At 47.8% G+C, this 18,996-nt stretch overlaps 1 protein-coding gene across 9 annotated transcripts in view; it reads left to right on the top strand.

The window, feature by feature from the left end:
* Positions 1-18,996, top strand: part of SPICE1 (spindle and centriole associated protein 1) — a 1,365,450-nt gene that overhangs the window by 220,229 nt on the left and 1,126,225 nt on the right. For all 9 annotated transcript variants that reach the window (XM_069635857.1, XM_069635859.1, XM_069635855.1 and 6 more), the window contains one exon: positions 7,313-7,415. In XM_069635857.1, the coding sequence (XP_069491958.1) occupies positions 7,313-7,415 (103 nt within the window). The remainder of the gene's footprint in view (positions 1-7,312; positions 7,416-18,996) is intronic.

The following is an 18,996-nucleotide window of genomic DNA, read 5'->3' as shown; positions in this document are numbered from 1 at the left end:
AGCTGTGGTTCTCTTCAATTGCAGCCGCTTGCTGGCAGAGGGAGGGTATGGCCCGGTCCCCGTTCCCCCTCACCTCGTATCAGCCACAGGCCTTGTCTGTATGCGTCCTGCCTGGTTGGGGGATGGGCGTCTGGGCCTGTGGATGCTGTTCCGCACTGAGTGGTCCCGCTCTGCTGTCCTCCGTCGGTGCGGTCCACCACACCCCTGCACACAGGGGTCTTCTCTAGTGATTCTGGCATGTCTTTGGTGTTCCCCTGGGCCGCTAGCCCCAGCAGGGGCCGAGCGGGAAAAAATGGCACCTGTCACCCCGCTGCTCTTCAGGCGGTCCATTTGCTGGGTTCCCTTGTGTGTTTTTCCTCGGGAGTGCAGCCGTCAATGGTGCATCGGTTCAGCAATCCGGGGCTGTTCATTTGAACTACAGGCTTGCGTGGAACCAGGATAAAACTTTAGGATGATCGCAGCAGCACGGGAGCTATGGCTGCTCACGTCCTCATGGTTCCGCTGCACAACAGCGCCCCCCTGTGAGAATAATGGTTTTAACTGGCGCTTGGGGTTCCCTTCTTCAAGTTCCGAATAACACAAATCCAAGCACCAACAAATCTTGACTTCGTCGTCAATAAAAGATTCAAGTCTTAGGGCTTTCTTCCCCAGAACAAGTTCAACAGTACAAAAATCTCTTGTCTGTGTAAAGGTATTTGCCACTCGCGATCTTCTCTTTATGGTTGGTGGCTCGTACATAAATTGTAGTTGTATTCAAAAGCAACTTCAAAGTCTTAGTTTTGCTTCAAATGTAATTCTGTGATGTGCAATTTTTGGTTTCACTTCGATTTCAAATTCAACTTGGAGTTCAACACTTAATAGTTTCACAGGGTTTTAATGTTCTGTTTTACTTCTGAACTCAATATGTTGCTCTTCAGTAAAGATTTCACTCAGTTCGGCATTTAATAGATTTAAAATTGTACCTGTTAAGGTTTCTTTCAGTTTAGTATTCAATAGGCACGAGTTGCGTTCATGAACACGCCTTACCTTTTAACCTGTGATGTAAGTTTCCACTTAATTTGATGTTGAATAGGCATGGGTTGTGCTCAAAACACACTTGCTATTCAGCCTGTTGTGTAATACTTCTTTAATTATCTTCAAATGAAATGACCACTGCTCGGAGACTTTTGAGAACGTGTTTCCTCCCACACGCGACCACACTCTTTCAGGAAAGTTCAAACATTCTGAGTCTCTCCTTTGTCAGAAACTCACTGGTTTGTTTATTGAATTTATAAGGCGCACCAGACCCGAGAGTAGCAGGGCGCAGCAAGGATATGCGAAGCTTACAAGTTACATAATGTACAGACAATATGCGAATAATCACAATACACAAGAAATACAATATACAGTATGCCAACAAGTTTTGCAGGTGGCAGAGTTAATTGCAGCTTGGTACAAGGATGAACATAATTTACAGAATTTAGTCTAGCAGCAAATCGTACTAGTGTACCAGAGTATCCGAGGGATCTAGTTCTCAGTCAGATTGAGGTGGGTGATGAGATTCTTTCTGAAGAAGGGGTAGGGGAGGTCAGCTCTTAACTAACCAAAGTTTGGCAGCCTTCACAGGGAAGCTGCTGCCGCCGATCTTTGAGGTTTTGAATCTGGGTACTACCAAACAATTAGTGTTGATAGTTCTAGACGGTCTACTGGAAGATCTTCTAGATAGTCTGTCAATTAGGTATCTGAGAGAGACATTGTGTAGAGCTTTGTGTCAGGGAGGCAATTTTTAGTTGTATTTTGTTGTGGGTAGATGGCCATTTGTGATGGCGTCTCATTGCAGAGATATGCACTCTTTTGTTGATGCCTAATGCTGCTCTAATGGCATTATTTTGTAGTATTTGGAGTTTTTGGATGGTGGTTTTATTAGGACTACTGTAGATGGTGTTACAGTAGTCTAGTCTTGATAGAATTAATGCTCTGGCAAGTATAAGGCAGCTATCATTGGAAAGGAAAGGCCTACCTGCTCTAATCTGCTTACATGTGTAGGCTGTGGTAGAGGCCAGAGAATTTAGTTGTTTAGTAACGGACATAGTTGCGTCAAGGTAGAAACCCAGTGTTTTGACATCCTTGGAGATACTGATATTACCGTCAATATTGAAGGAAGCATATTTATGGCCTAGTTTGGAAATGTTGGAGGGGGAGCCGAGAATTATCAACTGTCTCGTCCTCATTCGCGCCTTGAAACACTTGTATATAGGCGCGTTACAAATGCCATATCATCATCATCATCATCATCCTAGGCCGTAAGTGGCCATCCATGCCTGAATGATGAGATAGATTCTATTCACCAACGCCAGGTCCCTACCATGATCCCCAGAAAGTGGGAGGAGAATCTGAGTGTCATCTGCGTAGGTGGTATAGGTGACACCCAGAAGGTCCAGATCATCAAACAGTGGCTTGGTGAATATGTTGTAGAGAGTGGGGGACACACAGGAGCCCTGAGGGACCCCACACAGGGTGGGGGCGGGATCCGCAGCAGCGGATGGTGAGAGTACTCTACTTGTTCTGTCACTCAAGAATGATTCTATCCACTTGACAGCGCCTATGGAAAAATGGGCTGCTGACTCTAGAACCTTATGATCGACCAGGTCAAATGCAGCTGAAAGATCAAGCAGCAACAATAATTTCCTTAATCGCTCAACTCATCGATCTGAGTCTTCAGATCTATTAGTGCAGTTTCCGTCCTGTGTAGTGGTCGGAATTCTGATTGTCGGACCCCTAGGAGATTGTGCTGTTCGAGATGTTTTTGAATCTACAAATATGCAATTTTATCTAGAATTTTGATTAAAAATGGTACCGTTGTGATAGGGCGGTAGTTGGTAGCGATAAGTGGGTCTAGGGTTTGCTTCTTGAGAAGCGGGAGCACCCATGATTGTTTGAGATTGGCTGGGACAGTGCCGGAGGCAAAGGAAGCATTAATCAGTTTGGAGATGAAAGGGGAGAGGTCTCTCGCAACCTCTTTTATAATGTGCGCTGGGCAAATATCTCCTTTGCAATTGGATGGTTTGAGCGTGAGGATAGTGTTTTCCACTTCAAGGGTTGTTGTTTTAGTGAAACTGAATGTGGTATTAGGATCAGGGATAGTGGCATTGGGTAGTGGTTGAGATAAATTTAGAGAATCTTTGTTATTTTTTTATTTTAGTTTGGAGAGTATTGAATTTGTTGGTTAATGCTTGTTGTATCTCAGAGCACCAGTTCTCATCTTTGATGCAGATGTCGGGTGGAGAGATGGGTGACACTAGATCTTTTAAGATTGTGAATAATTCTCTCATACTAGAGTTGGAGTTGGCTATCCGTTCATTGTAGGAATTTCTTTTTGCTTGGCAGATTTCTTTTTTTACAGTGTGATGCAGTGGACGCTAGCTTCTTTTTGTTCTCCAGGGAGGGGCAAAGGCGCCAGTCAGTTTCACTTTTTTTCTTTTTAATAGTCGCAAGTCCTTTAGTTGTGGAGTGAACCACTTATTGAGGTGTAGTTTAGCTTTACTAGCTCTCAATTTGAGAGGGGCGACTTTGTCCAAGGTGGAGAGCATGATCTTCTTCTATTCTTGCACCAAGGTGTTTGGGTCCAGGCTGTGTTGTGTTTAAAGGTGTCCCAGCAGCGCGAGTCACTTGGCCCTCTGCTTTACGCATCAGGGTTCCAATTCCTGCCCCTCGGGCACTCCTGTGTGACTGTCTGAATACAGGGGAACGAGCACTTTGCATTCAATAAAAGATGACGGCCTCTCCACATGACTCCCTTCCCAATGTTTGATCTGCTCCACAGAGCCCCAGCTCCCACGCCACGATTCCAAAGGTCCACTCCCTCTGCAGACCTCGGCATCTCAACGTGCCTCTTCATGGTACCCTGCTCTTTCTCTTGGCCTCTCTGCTGCTTCGGTTCCGTCGCCACTGCCACTTTTACTCCTTGAATTGGGCTCCCTACTGCTGGAACTGAAGACCAGGCCAAACCCCCTCCCCAATCATGGTGACTTAACTACTACCTAGGCTGCCCAAACTTCATAGAACACGTCCAAACAGCTACGAAAAAATATTTTGAATTAAATATTGGGTCTGTGGGAAATCCAGGAGTGCTATGGGAGGCATACAATCCGGTGCTAAGAGGGGAGATCCTCTCATGGACCACTGCACACAAAGACTCGCCAAAAAGCACTGAAAGAGGCAGATTCGAAGGTGGGGCAGGCAGAAGAAGCCCACCTTGCACTTGACCTGCCTGATACAAACAGGTCAATGATATTAGCCCAAGAACACCTACAGAACAGGCACACAGGGCGATGCGTGCCAGAGTATATGAAACGGGCGACAAAGCAGGCAAACTGCTGGCATGGCTGGAACACAGGGATGAGGGACATAGCCAGGTCAGGGTGATTAGGCTGGATGACGCGGACCCACGCCTGACTGATCAGGAGATAACGGAGAGCTTTGCAGCCTATTACGCTGAATTGTACAACGCTCCTAACACTCCCATCGACATGTCTGTGCTAGATGAGGTTAACCTCTCCTCACTAAGTCCCGACCAAAGAACCCTGCTGGAAAGACATCACGGAAGAGGAACTGATTCTGGCCATGTCGCAACTCCAGCCGGGGAAAACTCTGGGACCAAATGTCTTCATGATTGAGTTGTGGAAGAGGATAGGGGCGAGCGAGGTGGCTCCACACCTGCTGCGTATGTATACATACTTGAAGGAACAAGGGCACCTACCTACAGACCTAAGGAAAGCTACCATAATCGTATTACCCAAAGCAGACACACCCCAGATAGATGTAGTTCATACAGACCAATCTCCCTCATAAACCGTGAAACCAAACTACTGGCAAAAGCACTAACGAACCGTTTGCAAGGGGGTCATAGCGACATTGATGCATCCGGATGAATGTGGTTTCATGCCGCAAAGGTCCACACGCATGAATATACACAGGCTGAACCAAGCAATTGAAAGAGCACCCACTCGCAGAGGCTCACTGGCACTCTTGGCCATGGACTTCGGAAAAGCATACGATTCAGTCTCCTGGGAGGCACTATGGGAAATAATGCGCCCAATGGGCTCTGGGGAATCAATATATGGGTTGGATTTGGCTCCTTTATAACTCCCCCGAGGCGGTGACAAGAGTTAAAGTATGGCCATCGAGACCCTTCAAACTAGGGAAGGGAACAAGACCAGGTTGTCCCCATTTGCAATGCTCTATACACTGGCAATAGAGCCCCTAGCCGCATTATTAAGAGCAACACAGGCATGGGGCGGCTTCTGGTGGTCCGATGTTTGGGAAGACAAAATCTCCCTTTATGCAGATGACCTGCTAATATACCTAGGAGACCCAGTCAACTCTTGTCCCATAGTGACACGCCTTCTAGAGAGATACAGATCTTTCAGCGGGCTGAGAGTAAATTGGTCCAAGTCTATATTGTTCCCGATTAAAGGCACAGGAGATGTTGTCCCATATGATTGTCCCTTCCGAGTGGAGACGAGCCACTTTCATTATCTAGGAAGACAGATCACACACAACTTGAATGACTATGTGGGTAAAAACCTTCACATGATGGTGGAGCGTTTCGTATAAGACGTCTGTCACTGGGTGTCACTGCCACTAACCCTACTAGGAAGGGCTGTGCTGTTCAAAATGATGGCACTACCACGCTTTTTATACATTCTACAGAACACCCCACTCCGTATTCCTCCGGGTGAGTTCCACAAAATAGATAGCATACTCGGAAAGCTCCTGTGGAGTGGAGGACGCCCACGGATAGCGCTCTGCACACTTCAACGGTCCATTTGGGAGGGGGTGGTCAGGCTACCTCGCCTGCAGACCTCCTACTGGGCGAGTCAAATGGCAGTAGTGAATGATATATTACATGGCGATACAACACTACCGCACATTAGGGCAGAGACTGCTGCAAAACCTAAGGCAACCCTGTTGGAAAGCCTTTACCAGACAACAAGCGCTGACTCTCCCCGGACAATGCTGATGCATACAACGCTGATATGGGCAGAGATGCACAAATCTATTGGTTGGAACAAAAATATCACCCCTGTTCAATCCTTATTGGGAAATGGGAATCTCCCGGAGATCACCAAACTCCCTGGATCGCCAAGTTGGGTATTGGCAGGGATAACAAAGGTTGGCAATGTCATTGCAGAAGGCAAACCCGTGTGTTTTGAGAGCCTAGCTACTCAGTTCCATCTCCCTATTACTGAACAGTACCGTCACGCACAACTACAGCATGCATTACGAAAACATCTCCCAGCCCTTTCAAATATGCCGCTGTGTACCCCCATGAAGAGGAACATAGTCTTAGATCAGATCGGCAATAAGATTACCTAATGTATAGTGCTATAACTTCCTTTGTGACACCAGAATTAACAAGCCTAAAATCTAAGTGGGAAAGGGATGTGGGTTAGATCCTGCCGGAAGATTGGATCATGATCCTAATGTAACCCTCGTGAAACGGCCAGATCATCCAGACTCCGGCTTGTACAGCTAAAGATACTACACAGAATAGACTACCCTAGAGTGGCACTCCATCGCTGGGGCAGAACCACAGACCCAAACTGCCAATGATGCAAAAGTGAAGAAGGTACCTTCTTTCGCATACTGTGGGAGTGCTCCCCAATTTGACAATATTGGCAGCAATGCTGTGATACGCTTTCAAGAGTCCTGGGACACGTTGTTCCCAGAGACCCCAAACTGCTGTTGCCGGGTGTGGAGGATGTATCGGGAAAGGCCTGTTATGATAAACAGCTTTCTCAACCACCACTGCGTTAATCAAAAGGAATATAGCAAAACTGTGGGGCTCTGAAGTAACCCTGCAACATGCACAATGGGTTACTGATGTAGATGTATGTATAGCTATGGATCAGAGTGTGTACGGCCAGAGGATGCCCGGACAAAGCACAGAAAATCTGGCAGAAGCGGGAAGATGCCCAATAAAGTGCTACATAATGATTGAGATACAGCCTGTATAATTGGTGTGATAAAGGTGTTAAGAATATACTGTGAACATGGTAAATATTGCCTATGGATCTGGATCACGGTTGTAAATTGACTGACTCCCCAAGAGTCCAATGAGTTGAGTTGTAACATGTCATGTGAAAAACCAATAAAATATATTATTAAAAAAAAAAAAATGTGGATCCTTGCAGATAACTCATGGTAGACCCTATTAAAGGGAGCGAGCAACTACTAACGTTTGCAAATAGAAATAATCCTGCAGAAACCCGTTTTAACATAGAAAATGTCTGTTTCTGTTTTTAATACAGCTCTTGCTTTCTGCTTCCAGGCACTTTTTGACCAATATCAGCTAAGTGATGTGCTGGAGAGATCAGACCAGGCCATTGGTGCAGTGAAGGATCTTTTTGGAGACGCTCCTCGGAGGCGCACAGGTAAAGCCTCCATGAAAAGTCATCTTTTTGGTTGAAAAACATTACAAGTGACTAGTTCATTGCACACTGAAAACCTACTTGTGTCTCTACAAATAGATGAAATATTTCTTGTTGAATGTTAATATTACTTCGAGTCCCCACATGTTTTTATTGAAAGTAGCAGTATCGTGCATTCTGGCTGTTTGGGGAGTAATTGACGTGGGCAATTAGTGTTGTCATTTTTTGGTCCTGTGATATTTCCACTTTTTGTAGGCTGCCTAACAAAAAAAGATTTTTTTTCAGCTAATTTTTAGGCATCCCGCAAATACCAAAAATATCCTATTTCATGGCCCCATCACCCCCTGCCTCTCTGGCCTGATGTTTTCTAAATCAATCTGTGCGGTCACAGAGCGGTCTTTCTAAACCAGTCTTTTTTTTTAAAAAAAATCATTTTAAAAAGGAAAATTCACTTGGGACCCATTTTTGGGAAGCTTGTGATCCAACAGATCAGGCTCTATATTTTTTCTAACCCAGTTTTATACCAGCCCCAGGTGGGTTGCTTCCCAGTTAACATTTTCCATTTACATGCATTTCATGTGAATTGGAAGCTTAGTTCAGCAATGTAAAATAGTTTAATATTTTATAGAGTTTTAACTTTGCTTTATGGTAAGTTAAGTTCCACACGACAGAACACAAATAAATGACGGTTCCTAATATTAGATTTAATATGGAAAGGTAACATTAAAATTGGAAATTGTTAATGGGTGTGAACTGATTTAATTGAAGGAAAGGAGTAGTCACAATTTGGTGAAGTAACACAGAGGACTATGTATGCAGACTGAAGAACCATAAGCTCCATGGGTGATGGAATGTTGCGTGACCCTCTATCCCTCAAAATAGAATATTCTCTTAAGCGCTGGTGGTAACGTGCAAAGAAATTCTTGAAAGTGCTGAATGCTCTAAGCCACTAGTGAAAGGTAGAGCATCAGCAAGACGACTGCTACTGTTCTGCAAAGTGCAGCAGGAACGGTTTCTACTACCTCCCAGCCATGTTGGTTTCCCCCCAATGTGGTCAGTAGCTTGAATCCAGACACTTTACAGGAATAAAAGTAGTCTGAGTAGATGAACAGGGTTCCTTTGATGCATTATTCACCTTGACGTCATCAGTCCTGGGTCAACTATACTGTTTGACTAAGTGCAGTGGACTTTGTAGTGCACTGCTAATGGGGTACTGTGGTTTGTTTTGTGAGGTGGTGTGGTCCCAGTGAATGGCACTTACCGGGGTGCAGGGGAGAAGATACTGCATCCAGCAACACTGCAGCATAAAAGCATGATGCTTGTTTGTGATCCCAAAAACTGTAGACCGGGCTGCTTGGAGCTTCTTTATAACACTATTGGGGTGGGCTTATGGGGGCAGGACAAGCGATGGAGTGAGACTAGTCAACTAAGCTAGTCTTCCTCAAACTGCCTGTATCCATGTCGGCCACATCGAATATTCAGCAATACAGAGTGGGCATTTCTACACTGTCCCCACCTGGTAACCAGGGAGAAACAGCATTGACTGCTGAAAGCTGCAGGTCTGCAACCTGCATACTCGGAAACTACTATGAAAGAACATGACTTTGCATTAGATCCTTTGTGGTAAGCGAAATGATCTCTAGATAAACTAAAGTCTGACCCAGATGCTGGCCCCAAGAATGGCATACAAGAACTTAAAATGGGTCTCGCGTCATGCTCTAAGATGAAAGGTGAAGAACAATGGCTGGGCAGTACTTCAAAACGCTGATGTGAGAACGCTGCAAGATGTGACCCAGGTCGTTGATCACCCGGCCAAACACCTGAAGGAACTTTAATGTTTTCAAAATCTCCTCCGATAATTCGAAAATTCTGAAAACAAGCAAAAGGGAGAACCTGAAAGTTACGTTGCAAATGGAAGTAAATGAACCTTTCTCTAGTGCAGTGGAAATGAAAAAGGAACTGCAGCTTTATAAGACAATCCCGGTCCTCCATTTAGAATATTTAGCCTACAACTTTCCAGTGGAGAGTCTGGATGCGTCCTAACACTGGCCAGAGAATGTAAGGTAAATATCGGCTCTTCCTTCAGGCCTTCTGGTCGAAATCGAAAGAAAGGCGAATAGTGGCCATCGTTAAGGAGCCAGGTAGAGTTTTACATCTTCTCATCTCCAGATAAGACCAGAAACATGGCTTCATGGTCTTGCAGGAGGGAATGTGTAATGCAGAATCTGTGACCCGATCAATACTTGCATGTAATATCCAACTGTTATTTAATTTGTTTCCCCCTCTTGCTTCCACTGGCTGCACATGAGGTGTCCTGGACCTTTCCTTTTTGTTGTTCATTTGGCTCCCCAGTTAAGGTGTGTCTAGGAGGGTTAGTGTCTGGCGGTTAATCAAGTTGTAATTTTCTTCTTTTCTGATAAGTTTGAAAATTGATGGCTTACAGAGGGGTGTAATAGGTGGTTTCCCACACTAGGGCCACCCAAGAGTGACAGGGTCATCTAACCAATCTTTTGCTGCTAGCAACTATTGATGGTCCATTTGGTCAGTAAGTCAGATTTGATGCAACAAGGACTGCCCAGGTTTTGTGGGTGCAATCATCGGGTGTCACCCTTTTGGGCTGTGGAGCATCCACAACTTTTTTTTTTTTGCTAGGGAAATGTTGGGGTTGCTGGAATTTTGTTCAGCACACCTACTGAAAATAATTCTTCTGTATTATTTATGGGGATTAACTCCTAGCTCCTCAAAACGTCCACACTGCAATACTAACATTGCATGCATCCATCCAAGAGACTCCCCCTTGGGCCTGATTCTTAGGTATTCCTAGAAATATTTCTACAGCAATATTTTTCTTTTGATCGAATAGAAAGGAGAGGTGGGTATCATTCTGAGGAAGAACTTCACATTTGTCTTTGTAGCCAACAGCCCAAACATTCTGATTAGTCAGTGTTTATTTGCACTCCCAGCCTGAGCAAATTCGTAATGGGTATTTTATTGATTATGTCCTTTTTCACCCTTGTGGACGTTATGTTGTGAGGACATGCAATTTGAATACGCCATGCCCAGGCACCATGTGGAATCTGAGGGAGGTTTTTGTTGAAGCAGATTAATGTGCTTGCACTGAAGGCTTTTTGAGCCCCCCATACAGATTAGCAGAGAACTGCGACTCACAGGCAGTGACTTCCATTTTTTATTGAAAATGCTGGGGGCACCAGGGGCCTCGTCATGAGTTGGGCAGTAAGCCCTAAAAGTGGCAGTAACAGAATTGGCACCACCAATACCGCTCCGCCAGCTCGTAATCCGGCATAAATTCTACAGACTGTAAAAACTGCGGGTGAAATTACAGCTGGAAAACATAAAGCGCAAACACTACTGCATCACAGGTCCATGTACGGCGGTATTCACGCCGAAAACTGGCGCTAATGCCCCCGTAAACACAGCACAATTAGCCCCAGCCTTCAGGTGGAGGTATATTAACACAGGTGGCAGAAATTAAGCCACAGGTGCTCCTCATCCACTCAAGAGGGCTACATAAGGCACACCCCTTCCCCACACACTGTTTCCAACACCATGCTGCCACTAATCATTGTGAGCTGGGACTAGCAGCTGCTCATGCTGCGCATGGAGTAAGAAGACCCCACTGCTGAAGCTAGTGTCCGTCCTAAAATTCGTAGAACTGGCACCTTCCGGCAATCTTTGGCCATGATGCACGGCAAAGCATAGCCCACATTCTGTACAGTGTTGCCCCAGGTGCTGGATGCCCCTCTGCGGCATGTGCAATGCCACATCTCACTGCCCACCACCCCAGCCCAGGTCAAGGCCATGAAGGCACAGTTCTATGCTGTTGCCCAAATGCCAAATGTGATTGCAGCCTTGGACTGTACATATGTTGCTTTGGTGGCCCCCCAGGCCCACAAAGCAGGGTGCCGTAACCGGAAGCACTACCAGTCCCTAAATGTGCAGGTGACCTGCGCCCCCCTCATCCCCCACCTGTACATCACCCACTGCTGTGCCTGCTACCCTGGTTCCACTCATGATTCCAAGGTCCTACGGAACAGCGCACTGCTAGGATACATGGAGGGGCACAAAGGACAACGGACCTGGAAAGTGGGCGAGTAAAACTGTCTGCACGCACGCGCTGCAAAGCACCCGACCAAAAGGGTGTGTGTGAATAACGACACAAAGCATGACATGAAAAGCAAATGCCCAACTCCCGCACCGTCACAGTACAGCCCAGGGAGCATGCACATGCTGGACATACCTGGACCTAGAAGCTGATGAACACATAAAGAACATCATACCTGCCAGCCATGTACACGCTGGCCCCAGAAGCCGATGGAGGGCCTATAGGAAACCCAGCATGCCACATGCACAAGAACAATACACTGCCACCATGTCAGCTTCACATGTCACCGACAGGCACATTATGTAACATCTGCTGCAAGGGAACAGGGTGCATGTAAAGTTAAAACCATGCATGATAGCGACACAGCATGCACAGACATTGTACAGACACATGCCGCGGAATGAAGCCCCATAAGCATGCACATGATGTCCATTGCCCTGATACTGCGTAAGGCCACCCCCACACATTACACTGTGACAAATGGCTGTGCATCCCCCCCCCGCATGCAAGTAACTCTGCATGATCCACAAACATGGCAGGATGTTGCTTGCAACCACTCTGGCAGCAGGACACGTGTGTCATTGAGCATACCTTCGGCCTCCTGAAGGCATGTTTCTGCTGCTTTGACCGTACCGATGGAGCCCTGATGTACTCTCCTGAGAAAGTGGGTACAATTGTGCTTGCCATGCTGCACAAGATCTGCCTACAGAGGAATGTTCTGCTACCCCCTGATGTGGACATGCCACCCCCAGAGGATGAGGATGCAGTGCCTGTGGCAGAGGTAACTGCATGCGTTTCCAGAGATGACGTTAGGAATGGGAGACTGGCTCGCCAGGGACTGATGGACCATTTCTTTTGACACATTCACATGGCAAAAGCCATGCACCACTGTATGACACTCACTTGTATTCATAAACACAGCAAGTACACAATCTGGAATGTCCTCACATTGATAAAGTTCAACAGTTTTAATGACTGTACAGTGTGCACTAACTCCCCAGCACACTATCCCCTCCACCACCATCTCCCCAACACGGCCACTCAGGGCAAAATGTGCCTCGATGTCACTCCCCTGGCCTCTTCTCACCCCCTTTCTCCCCCATGCCAGACCGGCGCCTGTGTGCTTGGCTGCGACACCTCAGTAGGTGTGGTGGGACTTGAGGTTATTGTCCCTGGCACACAGATGTGCTGCAGTGTGACTTTGTGCTCTGACGGATGGCGTCTGCAAAGACCGAGACCCCTTCTGTCATCTCCCTGACTTGCTGCCCATTCTTAGTCAGGATGGCAGTACCGGCAGCTGCCTCTGCACGGTTCTGGGCCATTGCTTGCACTTTTCTATGGGTGGCCCCTTGCAGGCAATCGCGGATTGCCTGAACGTGTTTTGAATGGGTGTAGCCAATGGCCTCCATCTCACTTTGCTGCCGCTCCATTTCTTCCAGCCTATGTAGGATGGCTTGGCTTGGCGGTGTGTGGTAGATGGAAGGGGGGGGGGGCGGCTGTGCAGTGGCTCAGGGCTGTAGGCCGGTGTATCCACATCCGGTTCAGGGGTCTGGCCCTCTGGTGGCAGTGAGGGCCCTCTGGGGTTTGTGTCCCCTTATCAGACTGTGCCGCTTGTCTTCTGTCCCCATGTGTCTCGGCGGTGGCCTGCCAGGTGGTGTGGCCTTTGACACTGCAGCTGTGGGACTGGGTGCAGTGGGCTTGGAGGTGCTCCTGGTGGCTTGTGGTGTTGGGGCAGGGTCTGCGGTGCCACCTGCAGGATTGGCCTTGCTGGGATTCACAGCAGTCCATGCGCCTAAGCGTGGCTTGTGTGCGCCGGCAGCTGACCTTGAGGCCCTGGAGGTGCCACTTCCCGATGGAGCTGCCCCCTCGTCTTCCTCCGATGCTTCTGGTGATGCGGAAGCACCTTTAGGGGACATAGGAAATGTTGTTGTCAGGTATGGTTCCTTCACTTGTGTTGGCATGCAAGACACATTTGCTATGGTACAGAGTGGCACCCCACACATTTGGGCGGATGGGCAAGGATTGTCAGGGGCCATTGCATGTGTGCTCCGCATTGTGGGCATGGTTGCAGCCATGTGTGTGTGACGCATGGCCAGGTGGCCTTTGGCCTGTGTGGGAGGGCAGGGTGTCCATGCTGGGGCAGCGGTTGTATTACATACTTCTGGTCCTTCATGTCACAACATCCCCTACCTGGGTGGCACACACATTGTGGGAGTGGATGTGGTGGCTTAGTCTATGGCACTGCCATGGCTCATGGGGGTGCTGATTTGCAGCCAACATTGTTATGCTGTGGTGTTCAGTGATTGGCTAGCTGTGCCCATGTCGGTGTAGGAGCACATGTACTTCCATGGGGCTCGTCTCCCATAGCAACATAGGGCAGGCCAAATGGGCCTGCAACATGTTGGTGTGACTGCTGCATGGTGTTGTGGTTACTCCCGCACCACAATTCCACTGGCACAGGGAGCACCCGCAGGGGTGTGGTGTGCATGGCACTTTGGTCACTTGCCACCCCCACACTGCTGTAACGCTCAGGAGTGCACTTGGTGCCCTGCCCCCTGGCTGCTGTAGAGGGTGGCTAAAGTGGCACCATGTCACTTCACCCTGATTCGCCCGCCCAGCTGCTGTGTCTGCTGACCCCTCTGTCCCTGTCCACTACAGCGTCTTATGCTAGGCTGACATTTGTACATGGTCCTTTGCTGTGTGGGGTGGGGTGGGGGGGTGGTGTGACTCGCCTCTTGGCTGCTGGCACCTGCCTCTGACCCCTTCAATGCACGCCATATCGAGGATGGTGCACTTTTCTTGCCAGGCCATCAGGACCAGTGGATTATCGGTTCACCTCCAGTTGCCGGGGACCCCTGGGGGTGGACTCCTGGGGGTGTTGGGAAAGGAGTCCCTGCACTGCTTTCTGCAATCCTCGGCATCACAGGGGACACTGGACACCGCAGTCACCTTCTGACTGATGGCATGCTAGATGGCAGTCCAGCAATGGCCCGATGTCTTCCTCACTGAATTTCAGTTTGCGCAGACGATTCTCGGGCATCTTGACTCAAGTCTTCTCCTGTGACATGTTTTTTGTCTTTCAGGTCTGGATGGCTGCAGGAAGTGGGTGATTCTAGTTGGATTGAGTTTTTAAAGGTGGCCACCGACATGCTTCCCGTTACGATGATGATGCAATTTCTGCCAGCGCTTATAGCGCTGGGGATGCTAGCGGTAGTGCTATTATTTCAGCAGTGTGACTTATTTCGGAGTGGTTTCCGCCGGGCGGTATTATCGTTACCGCCACATGACACCGCAGTAACGCTAATGCCGCTCGGCAAAAATTGAACCGATATTCTGCTGGACTCGCAAATAGGCGCCAATTTTCTGTTTTTATTTGAACTAGTGATTGAGATCTAGATGTGTTGAGCATTGCAAAAATTTTCTTGTTTTACGTCTTTTGGGATAGTTTAAAAGCCAGACCCCTGATTAATGGAAGCTTGCCAATGGTGTGCTCACTCGGGTCTTTAGAAAATGCGAGAGGGGTAGTTTTCAAGACTGACCTTTTTGCCACTCTGATCAACAGGAAATGCCCAGATTGAGCTTATTGGTCTCAATCATTGTTCAGATCAGTTTCTGTATACCTTCCCTCTTTTGGGCAAGCTGAGCCATGTGTTATGGAGGAGTTTCAATTGCCATATGCTTCTGATTGGATGAACACATGGTTTTCAGATCTTCTGCACCTCTCACATTTATGGATGATGTACCCTCAGGCTGGGGGCTGGGAGGAGAGTCCTCCATTCATCCCCTCAATTGTGGCCTGTAGCGGCATCAAACAGGAGTGTTAGGTGAGTTTTCCTAAAGTCCACTTGAGGTAAGACTCTATAAAACTGTCCCTCGGCATACGGGCCCCCAACTCTTAGTAGACGTCTGTACTACCCAAAGGATCTTGGTAGAATGGCAGAGCAGCCAGGCTTCTCAAAGGAGAAAGATGTGCGCTGTAGGCAAATACACTGAACCCAGTAAATACAATAGTCAAAAGAAACTCTTAAACGGTAAATGTTATATTAATGTATTCTTATTTACGCAAGTAATGTAGATAAATACTTAGCATTTGGGTGCTGGACTGCCCAAATGGGTTGGACCAAGACCGATATACAAATGGAGATTTCAAATGGATTGTGTCCTCCCACGTATTCCTTCTTTGATATTTCCAATATCTAGCTTGCGGCCTCAGATTTATTTTTCCAGTAGAGGGCGCTCTGTGTCTTGATGTCTGCTTAGCGCCCATTGTCAGTTATGTTTTTCCACACTTCACTGCTTCGGTAACGTAACACCTTAGTTCCTAGTCAGAAAATTATTCGATATTCTTCAAAAATTCTTAGTTTTCGACGCAATATGGCATCTTCATCGGCATAGTCTACTCATCGGTCCGGATTGAAAGTGCTGGGACTGCAGTGCTAAAATGTCCGTGACGGACCCGCACAGGATCTGCCTGTGGTGTTTAGGGTCAAAACATCCGTCTTCAGAGTGCAAAGACTGTCAATGACGGCCAATGCCTTGAGAGAACGTAGAGGGAAGTTGGAGAAAGGTCAGACTTTAAAATCTCCCTCTACCCGTCTATAGTCAGATGAGTCAAGACCGACGTCTCCTCGTGGAGAAAGATTAAAACATTCCAGTTCCAGAAGTGGTTTGCACCATTCCTTGTCTTCGAGGCATGGTAAAAAAGGGGCCATAGATCGCCGTCCCCTTAGTCATCCTGTTCACCCAAGCGGGTCACTTGACTTTCAAAATCTAGTACCCCAGCCCAGTGGGAGGAATTTAGACTCTGTATGATGGTGTTCAAGAACACGGCCTTCCCCACTTGACAACACCTAGAGGCGATGCTCCAGTTGAAAGTCCTAGGAAGCTTAAGAGCCGTGCGTCTTCAGACCTGGCCATTGATCCTCCTAGAGAGCGATCTCCTCCCTCGAGTCGCGAGCCTCTTCGAAACAATCGACGCCATCAACTCCAAAGGAAATCCATACGGCAAGCCCGAAGAGAGTGCATCTTCGACACCATCTATGTTGAGATCGAAGAAGTTATCGGCGCCATATATGTCAATACAGATCGTCGAAGCCATTGAAGTCAACATCGACTATTTCGACAGTCAGCTCCCATTATGACTTCTATAACGCCTTCTTCATTTGAGAAGACTTATACACCATAACCTCGCTTAGAGCATTTTAAAACACTCTTCAATTTATGAAGATGCAGAGGAGTCCTCTGAGGAAGAAAGGCCATTTGGGCTCCAATATGGGACACCTTCTGTAGCGGATGAACTCCTATCCGAAGAGTCTTGTATAATGAACTTGCAGGACTGTCTTCATGAGCTGAGTGGTATTGACACGTCTCATGAAATTGATTTTGGTAAGTCAGATCCAGGAGATCATGCTGAGGTGACATATAGACAGCTCTTGACACATGACAAGTGTCATGGAGTATATGGGATGGTCCAGACCCATGGCTGTTTTCGAACAGGACGATTTAACAGACATGACAAAGTGCCACAGGAGGACCCAATTGTCCCATTTCATCAGGCTATGCAGAGAAGGGTGACTTCCATTTGGGAAACACCAGAGGTTGTCCCGGCCGTAAATAAGAATCTTACAGCCAAATGCAGAGCTTCTAGTTCAGATCCTTTTGTATCTCTCAAAGCATCCTACACCCGCAAGCGTGGTAGTGCAGGCGGCCACTTCTTCAGGAAGACCGAATGCCTATCCCACGATACCGCAGGACAGGGATGATGAACGTTATGATGCAATGGCAAAGGTTTTCTCAGCCGGCAGTATGGCTTTTAAATCTGCCAATGCCACGTGCACGCTAGCGAGATTTACCCACAAACTTTGGCAATGCATTTCTATGGCGGCTGACCATATCCCTGAAGGGGAGGAGCGAGTCTGGTTTCTTAACCTTGTAAAAGATGGGAACGACGCTATGTGCAAGTCCTTCCAGACTGGTCTCGAACCTGTTGACCGCATCAGCAGAGCCATGGCGACTAGTATAGTAATCCGCATATCTTCTTGGTTGCCGAAGTCAGTATTTGCCCCAGACGGTACAGTCCAGGCTTCTCAACATGCCATTTGATGGCACGCATCTATTTTGAAATCAGGCTGATGAAAGTTTGGAGTAGCTGCAAACTCCCAAGGTGGCGGCCAAATCCCTTGCCGCTGCAATAAGGCAAACTCCAAACCGCCACACAGGTGCGCCATGGAGGGGTAGGTCCTTTTCGCTATTACTCTTCATTCAGAAGAGGCAGAGGACAGCCAGCTAAAAGAGGACATGGAAAATTCCCCCGTGGTGGATGGGGGAAAGGTACCAAGACCGCAACAGCAGTGGCTGACTTACCTTCAGCCACTGCGTCAGCCGCCCCTAAACCTCTCTGAGGTCTTTGAACACAAGACAGCAGTAGGAGGCAGGTTGTCACAACATCTGATAGAATGACAAGCTATTACTTCAGATGCTTGGGCATTGGAAACCATTGCCCATGGTTACTGCCTACCTTTCCTGCAAAAACCTGAGTCATCCACCGGGGAATAACTCTTTTGAAAGTTCCAGATCCACTCCTTATGCAGGAGATATTAACCCTGCTAGAGAAAGGTGCGATAGAACCAGTACCTGTAGCGGAGAGGAACAAGGATTGGTACACCCCATATTTTCTAATTCCCAAGAAGGACGGACGATTGAGACCCATCTTGGACTTGAGGTACTTGAACATCCTCAGGAAGGACACGTTCAAGATTGTAACCCTTTCCCAGATCCTTCAGGCCCTCCAGCTTCAGGATTGGATGGTATCATTGGACCTCCAGGATGCTTACTTTCATGTGCCAATCCATCACAAGCACAGACCGTACCTGAGGTTTGCCGTTGGCGGGCCTCATGATCACTTTCGGGTTCTGCCTTTTAGGCTGACCTCCGCCCGAGGGCTTTCACCAAGCTAATGGCGGTTGTGGCAGCGAGTCTCAGTAGAAGGGGGGTGGGGTGGGGGATTCATGTCTACCCCTACCTGGACGATACGCTTATCAGGGCCAGTTCCCCGGAACATCCCTTAGAACATCTCAGTTCCAACGGTCACTCCCTTCACAAGCTGGGATTCTCCCTCAACTGTAAGAAGGACTCAAATTTATTGGAGCAGTCCTGGATGCATCCCTGGGAAAGGCCTTGCCCCCAGAGGTGGGGGCTCAAGACATTCTGCAGATAGTGACAAAGTGCCAGATTGCACAACATCTACCAGCCTTCGATTTTCTGAGGTTGCTTGGTCTCATGGAATCCTGCATTTTTCTGGTGCCAGAGGCTCGCGTGAGAATGAGATCTCTCCAGTGGGCTCTCAGGACCCAGTGGTCACAGTTCTCAGGAAGGATGTCAGATCGCCTACAAATCCCAAACAGTCTCACTGGGTCTTCAGTGGTGGGCCTGTCGGGAGAACATTCTGAAAGAACCTTTTTG

Source organism: Ambystoma mexicanum, chromosome 7p, assembly GCF_040938575.1.
Source record: "Ambystoma mexicanum isolate Mex_15411 chromosome 7p, UKY_AmexF1_1, whole genome shotgun sequence".
NCBI classification, from domain to species: domain Eukaryota; kingdom Metazoa; phylum Chordata; class Amphibia; order Caudata; family Ambystomatidae; genus Ambystoma; species Ambystoma mexicanum.
This window is presented reverse-complemented; position numbering and strand designations above follow the sequence as displayed.